Genomic DNA, 9,768 nt, shown 5'->3' on the forward strand with positions numbered 1-9,768 from the left:
GCAGGCAGAGAGTAGAGCTGTGCAGCGGCTCCGTCTGTGCTTTGGTGTGTCATCTCACACGCTTTTAAGGGCCTAATGATGGGTTGGCGCTCAAGAACTAAACACAGCGAGACATGACAGGCACTGTCTGGATGGGTGCTTTCGCTCATGCGTGTTTTACTTTGCTGGCTTTGGTCTGGGGGTGGAGCACGTTAGCGGCGCCGCATAGCCAAGCTGGCGTAACTATGATTGGTCATGGTTTGGAAAAAGGTTGGTGGAAGAGTCAAACTCGCCAAACCAAAAAACTCGGCGGAGAAGTCGACCATGGTCACACCATAACCCTGCGACCAATCGAGATCGAGCAACGCTTTTCGCCACAAAAAGTGATCTTGGTCCACACGCAAGGTCGTGATACCAGCCGCAGCCAGGGCCTGCAGGTCAGCGCGGACGGTCGAATTGGCGAGTGGCAGGTAGCCAGCGATCGAGTACGGTGAAAACGTTCGACAATGAGCCAGGGATGCGTTGGTATTGATGCGATCAGCTTCATAAGTGGTACCGGCACACCAGTCAATGGTGGGCCCAGCGCCCAAACCGTAAATGCCCTGTTGGCCAGCATTAATGGCTGGGCTGGCATAGTAAGCTTTGTCTGCAGCCCAGTGTGAGCGAAAGAGACGCAGAAAATCAGCGTTGCCGTTGAAGGCATGGACCATGTAGTAGGGAAGCTGAACAACGTAAGCAGACCATTCGCTCAAGAGCGGCAAGCCTTCGAAGGCCTGATTTGGGTGTTGTGCGCGACCTTGCCAGCGTCGAAACATGGTGTCAAAAGCTGGGCACGCCAGAGTTTGACTCACAGTACAAGCCGCATGATAGGCCAACGCAACGGTGTAGTGGAGCTCAAAGAACTGATAATAGCCATCGCTTTCGGGGAACTCGACTGCTGAGCACCCATCCGTGGAGTCGAAAAGCATGGGCAACCCGGAGCTGTTTGAATCAATGTGCGTGCCGTTGCAGAGCAAGGTGGTCCAGTCGACGGCTTCAAAGGCTTGCGTGGCCAGCTCAATAAGGACGGCGCCTTGAGCAGACGAGCAGAGTTGCGGATTGGAGAGCACATAAGTCCGGGCAAAGAGAGCGCCAGCGGTATCAAGGCCCGTAGCTAGGGAGGAATAGCGATTCGTATCATCCGGGTTCATGGCAGCTCCGGTCCGGGTGTCGACGAATGTTGGAATCCAACCGTGGGCATTGCGGTCCAGCTTGAACCCTGTTGTCAGGCTCAGAATGGAGCGGAGAGTCAAGGAAACGCGCGCCAGAAATTGGTCATCGGAAATGTAGCCTAGCGCATGGGCTACGCATTCCGCGGCCATACCCAGGCCCGTGACGCCAATTGCACCCTGCTGCCAATCCTGGTCAGCAGGAGATCGAGTCAGGTCGACATGATCCAAGTAGATGCCCGTCTCGTTGTTTCGGGCCCGCATCCACAGCTCGTAGCTACCACGTGAGAGGCTTTGTAGCAAAACACTTTGATTAGCATAGCATTGCGTGTGCAAGCAAGGCCCATCTTTGTCGGTGGAGTTGACACGCAAGGGCAGCGCAGGCGACGTGCAGGCGGGGCTACTCGAGCAAAGGCGCAGGCAATGTCCGCCTGCAAACTGATGGTCGTAAACAACGTGCTCGTTGGTGCTGTAGGACTGGCATACATGTCGGCCAAAGGGCACGTAACCTGGCAGGCACGTGTAGGCACACTCTGCCCCCAGCTGGCCGGTACACGGCTGGCTGTCGTTGCGATCGGAATTGGCTAAGACACTCGGTGCACACGACTTGTCATTGGCTCCCAGGGCATGGTCGCCATTCACACTGTCCTGTTGGAAGATCACCAGCGTGCAAAGCAACACGCTCCACACCCCCATCGAGGGGCCTCCTTTGTGCCTTGCCTGCCTCATCCTCCGATCGAAGCGATAATGTTTCAGCTGCACGACGTTGCCAGCTTTCCTACATGACACACGGAGAGGCTCGCGTCATCAGCTTTGTTCTTGCACCAACACAGCACCACACCGACACTGGAACTCGATTCGGTCCAGACATCTCGCCCCCCCCCCAAACAAGCATCACGCCCTTCCCACACACACACACACACACACACATCCCATCCTTCATACCAAGACCGCCGGGCCCGCCCGGCGCAAGTCCATCGGGAACGACTGACCGACCTGACCGTGAGAGAGAGAGAGAGAGAGAGAGAGAGAGAGAGAGACTCGTGGCCGCGATGTCGCAATCTAGCGTGCATAAAAGTATTTTACATTCATCGCACTGTGGCTCGTCCAAAACGTGTTGTCAACAGGTATTTCTCACAGCTGTTTTCTGGATATTAACATGTTGGACATGGAATCGTTTGTGTATCAGTCGAACCATGAAAAACTGGCCAAGTTTAATACCTGTTCACGACATGTGTTTACCCAGGGATTTTATGTCAGACTTTTCATGCTTTCAAAATCGTTCTCAAAAAAAAAAAAAAAAAAAAATTCGCTCGCATGTCGTCGTTTGAGGATGCAGGCGATCACGGCGGCGGAACCGTCAACGGCGCGGAGGCCGTGGCCTCGGCGGGCCCCGAGGCTACCTTGAAAAAGACGGATGATAGCCATGGAGGTCATTTGGACTCTGATTCTGTGCCAACGCCTTCCGTGGCCACCTCAGTTGCTGCGGTACCCTATGGCCAGAATGGCGGGGTACACTCGATGGGATCAAACTTGCTGCAAGCTGGTGTGGGCGTGAATGCAAACCCAGCTCTCATGAACATGAGTGTACCCATGGGCTTGCACATGGGTGCATCTGTACCTGTGGGGATGCCCTTTGGCATGCCTGTCAGCATGCCCGTAAACGGTGGGGGAGAACTGCAAGCCAATGCCTACCACCAGCTGCTGATGCTGGCCAAGGATCATCAATGTGTCAAGTGCACCTGCCCAGTCTGGACGCCTTGGCACCGTGGCAAGTCGCACGAGTGCCAGGCAGCGCAATGTGGGCTACGCGTCATCGATTATGGCAGTGATCGAGCACGTGCTGCATCCTTGGCACAGGTCGCCTCCCTCATGAATCAGTACGTGTCCTGGGATGCCAAATCAAACTACAGCCACTTTTACAGCCTGAGCTGGGACAAACGCAAGCACGTTCGAACCAAGCTGGCCTCCTTCCCCCTTCTTGAGAAGATTTGCGATCGACTGCCCGAGCGCAAGAAGGTGGGCCGTCCCTCTCGCAAGAGCCGGGACAACCCCAGTGCCAGCAGTGGTGGCGCCTTGCTCTCATTGCCCAGCAGCACACAACTGTACCACCCACCAACGCATCCCATCACGTCAGTGCCGCATCATCCGCACCATCATCATCACCACCACCATCACCATCACCACCATCACCAACCTCATCAACAATCTCATCAACAACACCACCAGCAACACCAGCAACAGCAACAGTCACCTCATCCAACGCATCACCAACCGAGGCCCCAATCCCCCCACCACGTGCTACGACAGTTACCACAGGTTCTTGGGCATAACAGTGCGCCTCCTAACATGACCCTGCTGCATCCCTATTATGCTCAACACTCACACCAAGCACCGCAGTCCTCGCTACCCGTGCCCACCCTTTTACACACCCCTGCCGTGTCGGGTGCGCAACACGTCCATGAGTCCGCCGCCCACATGGCCTTGCTGCATGAAGGTACTTCCCCAGGGATTGTTGAGCTACCACCGGCCGCCCCAAATCAAGTCACTGAATCGACAGCCTCCACCACCTATCGAGCCATCCCCATCATGTCGCCGACGGCATCTTCGAGTGGATCGCTAGAGCACCAGTCCCACCCGCCCCTCGGATCGCATCACCCATACCACCAGCATGGGCAAGTGACCCCTGCCAATCATCAACTAGGAGCAGCATCCCACCCACAGATACACGGACAAGGCACAATGACGCCATCGAGCTACTATGCTTCAACGAACGCGCACCTGGCACCCCAACCCGTGAAAATGGAAAATCATCATGCCGCTGCCCATACCGTTGCTGCACCCCCCCTTGCAGCCGCAGCCACAGCAGCTCCTGCAGCTGAAGTGCAAACAGGGCCTGCAGCTCCCCCCGACCTTGATTCAGAAGACCTGGATACCAAGCAAGCCAAGCGCGCCAAGTTGGCATCCCGCCGCTAATCCCGATACCATTTTGCTGACCTTGTTGCCCGCCCCCGCCCACACACACACACACACACACACACACACACACACACACACACACACACGATATGTTATGCACATGCCTTTGCTGTTATGCCTTTAAGTTGCCTTTTATCATTAATCGATTGATTTCAATTTGGTTTTGACATGATTTCATCCTTGTGTTTGTGTGCCGACGGCGGTGATGGTTGGTTCGGGCACTCTAAACACCTCAAGTTGGACGCCTTTCCCCCCACCCCCGTGCCGTTTGCCTCACCCCGCTTAGCCTCACAATTTTGAGTTTTGACTTCGAGATCTAAAGATCAAAACAGCAGAATTGCAGCACATTTTAGCTAGAACCGTGTTACTGTTTTACTCGATATTCCAGTTTTGATACGATTTACATGTGGTGCTCGTTTTCTTTCACATAATAATATTGAACATCAATGGACAATGAACGTCCCAGTAACAGGCATACGCTCGAGCCCGTATACTCCCCCTGCTGCCATGTCAGCCCAGAACAAAATTTGTTCTTTAATGATCACAACAGTGAGAAGCACACATCTATGAAATAAAAACTGAATTTTTTGTGCAAATTTCAGCGTCAATTTTCCCAATTTTCTTTTTGAATCGAGAATTCCAAACAGTGCATGGACGGCGAGTCGCACGATGTGTCACGCAAGAACAGACCAGAACCAAAAGTAACATCGACATGTAAGTTGTTGCTCAGCACCAGATGCACCGCACAGTCCAAGGGGACGACGGTACCGTCAAAACTCAGGAAAAAACACAATTGTGGTCGATTAAAAGCAAGCAGCACCCAGGCACAAAACGCAACAGTGAAACGAAAAACCACAAACTTCACAAGCGCAACTCAAAGCGGCTTGTCCATATTATGTTTGTTTGCACACGGTGGAAAGGGGTTCACATGTCAATCACACGAGGTGCCGTCGTTTTGGGTCTCTGCTCAGTTGATCATCGCGCGCACCTTGTCAGTCATGGCCGCATGCGATATCAGGTCCTGGCCCAGTGCTGAATACAAGGCCTGCCACACCAAACCAAGTTGTGCGGCGAGACGTTGATCCTCAGAGGCACGCACCAATGTCCGAACTAAATGCTTGCTTAATTGGCGACATGCCTTGGCGTCGGCTGCGCTAGCCTCGGCTGCGAGCGCCACAAACGGCAACAGCGCCTCTTGCACAACAGGGTTGCCCTTTTTCATCGTCGTGCCGAGTGCTGGAATCAAGCTGGCGGGTTCGATGCATGAGCAACAAGTCGCCATGGCTTCGTTCGCGGCAGACTGAATGGATCCGTTTTTGCTTGCAAAGTTGTGCGCCAGCGCAGGCATCAACTCGGGCAGGACTGGCTCAAGCGCCGAGCCCAGCGCGGGGACCAGGCGGCCCAAGGCCTCGATTGAGTGCAAATTCACCTTGCTGTTGACGTCCGTGAGCAGAGGGGCAAAGTCAAAGAAGGCGTTTACGGCATCACCAAGGAATAGTGCTGGCTTGCTCTCGGCCAAGGCAACCAACTGGTCGATGGCTTCATCACGCACGCGAAAATCCTTCTGCTTGAATGCCTCTTGAATCTCCTTCACGGCCGCGCTTCCGCCTCCAACAGCAGCAGAAGACTTGGTCTTTGCTCCACGCGTCGCCGAAGATCGCCCACGCGTCGTGGATGCCCCAACCGCAGCCCCAGATCGCACCGTCTGATCCAAGCCCCGCTTACGCAGGGATTCGGCAGCCGCCTGCATGTCGCGCAGCGCTGTGCCTGTCAGCGTTTTGGCCACTATGGCGTCAAAGTTATCCAGCTGTACTAGGAGGAAGAGGACGCGCCTGGCATGTTGGCGCACTTCCGGGGCTGAGTCCTGGACAAATTGGGCCATCATTTTTAGAAGACGATCGGCGTCGCGAATGTCCAGCACTCGATCGCCAATGCGACCAACGGCCTCGCACATAAATTGCACCGCAATGGTGCGAACGTCTTTGTTCTTGCTTTCTGCCGATGAAAGCAGCGCCCCCAGCGATTTGATGGGGTTGGCCGTGTATAAGATCACCCCGAGCACGCGCGTGACATCCTCACGGATGAAGCTCGAGGCTTCGGCGCCGACCTTCTTTTGCAGCGTTGCAATCACCTTGTCAATGTACTTTTCCATGGGTCGGGTGAGCTCCGCAAAAAGATCACCCATCATGAGAATGGCCAAGCGGGACACGGACGAACGCAGATTGCCTATTTGCGTGAGGGTAGCATCGACCGTCTCGCGCATCTGCGATGACAGCACTTCGGGAGCTCGCACGATCAAGCGGCGCAGCAGGTTGAGGCCCAGGCAGGCCTCGTTCCAAGTCTCTTGCTGCTTGCCACGCTCAAGCGACATGAGCGCCCGCTTGAAGGTTTCTTCGGGTGATGCATCCAAATCGGGTAGATCATCCAGCGGGATGAGCTGGTCATCCCCAGCTCGACCGGAGCCTTTCTTTTGAGGTGTTCGTTCGACAGCGCTCAGCGGCGTGAGCGTTGTCTCAAACCCGGTCATGGTACCCAAAGATGGCAATGGCGTGTGGGTTGTCTTGGAGCGTGTTCGTGGTTTCCGGCTTCGGCTTGCCGTGGACGCAGCACTCGACCGACTGCTCACACTGCGCGCACTGGGGGGCAACCCTGGCGGATGCGCCGAGCGTCTACCACTGCTGCTAGCACCAGATGAGTCTTCCCTGCCTAGATCCGCACCATCGGAAAGATCGGGCGAGGGACCAACGGACGGGCTGGGCAAAGGTGACGGCGGGCCCGACGCCTGGTTGGATGCAGGGGCCGAGAAGACACCGGGCACCGAGAGTGTGGCTGAGGAGCCACCTTTGGATTTAGCTGGCTTTTTCTCAGCGCCGGCAACCTCTAGATGGGAGGAACGGGAGCGTGCTTTCATCTGCGAAGATCCAGAAGTATGCTCGCCTTCATGGGAAGGGCCACCTTCTTGATCCAATGCATGGTCGTTGTTCTTTTTCCTGATGACCTTGCCTCGAGTTGATGTGGTCACAACGGGTTCGGGGTCTGGGCTTGAGGATAAGCCTGAACCCTGCTGAGCCGGCACTTCCGATTGGCTCTTGGACGAGGCCGCAGCATGTGGCAAGTGGCTGCTCAAAACGACTGGAGAGCCTCCTGGCATTGGTATGTGTGAGTGGGGCCGTGCTGGCCGTTGGGTAGCTGGAGGATGTGGCTGATGGGGCGGTTCAGCAATGACGGTAACCGGTTCGGGTGCAGACGGCTGCTGGGAGGTCAAGGCATCACCGGTGGGCGTTTTGCGTGTCCGGGGTACGCGTGGTGAACGCAAGCCCGTCGTTGAGCTGGAGTTCTTGCTGGGGGCATCGGGAAGGGCCACGTCCTCCTCATTATTAAAAGTTTGTGATGACGGTGCTTTGCTGGTGGGAACGTCGCTTGCGCGGTCGGGGGCGGCTGGTGGGTGAGCCAAACGGGGGCTGACAGGAGTAGAGGTCTTGGCAGCCAACATGGGCTCCGTTGCGTTCGCCGGGCTCGGTTGTTTGATTGATGAGGGGGGCAGATCGTCAGGAAAAAGCGATTTGGGCTTGGCCCGTGGCATGTTTGACATGGACACGTCCCGGGCCAGGGTTGCAGACACTTTGACCATGGGAATGGCGTTGGAGGTGGTATTTTCATCGCTGATGCTCGTGCCCGCCTTGTGATCGGCAGATCCGACTTTAGACGCACCGCCAGGCTGGTCAGAGCTGGTCGTAGCGGTTGTGGTGCTGTTGGTTGGGCCCCTCGATCCAGCAGCGCGGGTTGAGCTCTTCGAGCCAGAGGTTGCCGCTTGCTCTTGTTGGCGCTTTAGCATGGCCATGTGCGAGTAGCTTCCTTGTGGAGCAGAGCCCAGGGGTACGGGCTCGGCACGGGCGCTATCAGCCGAGCGGCTTGGGCGTGCATCCTCTGACCCGGGCAGCGCCATTGGGGCGAACGCAGAAGGTGGTTCCAGCGCTTTGGCGGCTACTTTCGGCGGCGCAGGCGATAGACAGCGTGAGCGGACACGAGAGTGCGGGTCTTTGTTTGGTTGCAATGAAGATGTCAGCGACGATTAATATGACCTACCTCCATCTGAGCGCGGTCGACGAGTTGGAGCGTTCGTCGATGGTACGTAGGAAGAGCTTTCCACGGGGTCACGATGAGCATAGCCGTGCCCGGGACGAGCGCCACCCTTATCATCCGTGGTGGCAGGAAGCACTGGTGACGAATTCGTCGGATAAAGCGCACCGGGTCCTCCCATTCCGTTGTGAAAAGCAGGGTCTGGACTCACACGTTTCAACGTGCGGCTCTGACTATCCTTGTTGTCTTCTCCTTGTTGACGCTTGGACGCCCAGAGATCCAAGTACGAAGACGCCGTGCTATTTGCGCGTGAGGGCGCCAGTTGAGCGCTCGATACCGACTTCTCCTTGAAACTAAGACGAAATGGGTGGGCAAGTACCTAGGTTTGAGAGCGAATGCACGGAAAGCCCAGCCACAAGGTTGAGCCGGTTGAGTACCTGTGCCGTTTGGAGCTGCGCGCCTCTAATTTTGCTTTGTACATATCGGCATATGAGCCGGCCGTGACGCTCTGCTCATTCTTGCGCAAAGCACGGGGCAGGGACGCCGTGCTGGAGGCAGACGAGAGGGCGGGCTGTGTGCTACCCATTCCCAGCGCTGAGTTTGCCACGGGTGTGGTGGATCGCGAGTCCCAGGGCAGTGACATCGAGGATCGACCGATGCTCATGCTCATGGCAGTGCTTGACGGTGTTTCCATCCGATGGGCGTGTTCCACCTGCCGTTGTTCATCAAGAGGGCACAAAAGAAATGAGTGCATGAAACTTGAAAAGTCACGGCGGAACACGGGAAAATCCAACAGCTGAAAATGACACCACCCACCAAACAAACAAGCACAAAATCAAAGAGAAAAAGCGTGATGTTCAAAAAGAAACGAAAAAACAAAAAGAAACAAACAAACAAACAAACACAAAAAACAGAAGTGCCAGAGCAGGGCGTGCATGGCACGTACAACACCATTGTTGACGACGGGCAGGGCACTCGGATCATCAAAGCGCTTGCGAAGCGCGGCCAGGGTCTTGGCAGGTAGGCCCAATGTATCGATCCATCCGTCCAGCTGCATTGCGCCGATGGATTGCCGAATGACGGCCAGGGCTTCAATCACCACGTATTGAACGCGCGACTTGGCATCGGTGAGCAAGGGCCCCATGGCTTTGACGACAGGCTGCAAGTCTAGTTGGGCAGAGGTAAAAGTGCTGATGGCAAGAATGATCGAGTTGGTGACCTCTTCCCGTACGCGCCAATTGCGATGTCGAAGGCTGCCGAGGAGAAGCTTCATCACCGGCTCGGGCGTCAGCGTCTGCATGAGCTGGACAAGAACCTTGGTGACACTCTGGCGCACCACAATCTTGGCTTCTCCCAGCATGTTGACGAGCGTGGTAACCACGTAGTCAAGGTGAGATCGCAACGGCCAGCCGACTTTGGTCGAGATTTGGCCAATAGCCTAAAATAAAATATTGAGCGCAAAGCCACATTAGGTGACAACAGAGCACAGGGGGGGGGGGGGGGGGGGGGGGATTATTTAAAG

The 9,768-nt window shown here is 55.8% G+C and overlaps 3 protein-coding genes across 3 annotated transcripts; 1 reads left to right on the forward strand and 2 right to left on the reverse strand.

Annotated features, from left to right (window-relative positions):
• Positions 1-191: 191 nt before the first annotated feature.
• Positions 192-2,260, reverse strand: MONBRDRAFT_23790 (uncharacterized protein; the record flags this gene model as incomplete). Its single annotated transcript, XM_001744212.1, has 3 exons — positions 192-1,835; positions 1,878-1,965; positions 2,184-2,260. The coding sequence occupies 3 exons, from the start codon at positions 2,258-2,260 to the stop codon at positions 192-194; spliced, it is 1,809 nt and encodes a 602-aa protein (XP_001744264.1).
• Positions 2,261-2,504: 244 nt separating this feature from the next.
• Positions 2,505-4,163, forward strand: MONBRDRAFT_23791 (uncharacterized protein; the record flags this gene model as incomplete). Its single annotated transcript, XM_001744026.1, has 1 exon — positions 2,505-4,163. The coding sequence occupies one exon, from the start codon at positions 2,505-2,507 to the stop codon at positions 4,161-4,163; it is 1,659 nt and encodes a 552-aa protein (XP_001744078.1).
• A 950-nt stretch (positions 4,164-5,113) lies between these two features.
• On the reverse strand, positions 5,114-6,537 carry MONBRDRAFT_18189 (uncharacterized protein; the record flags this gene model as incomplete). The annotated part of the gene is made up of 1 exon (XM_001744213.1): positions 5,114-6,537. The coding sequence occupies one exon, from the start codon at positions 6,535-6,537 to the stop codon at positions 5,134-5,136; it is 1,404 nt and encodes a 467-aa protein (XP_001744265.1). The 3' UTR covers positions 5,114-5,133.
• Between the last annotated feature and the right edge of the window lie 3,231 nt (positions 6,538-9,768).

The sequence above is a fragment of the Monosiga brevicollis genome, genomic scaffold (genome assembly GCF_000002865.3).
Source record: "Monosiga brevicollis MX1 MONBRscaffold_5 genomic scaffold, whole genome shotgun sequence".
In the NCBI taxonomy this organism is placed as follows: domain Eukaryota; class Choanoflagellata; order Craspedida; family Salpingoecidae; genus Monosiga; species Monosiga brevicollis.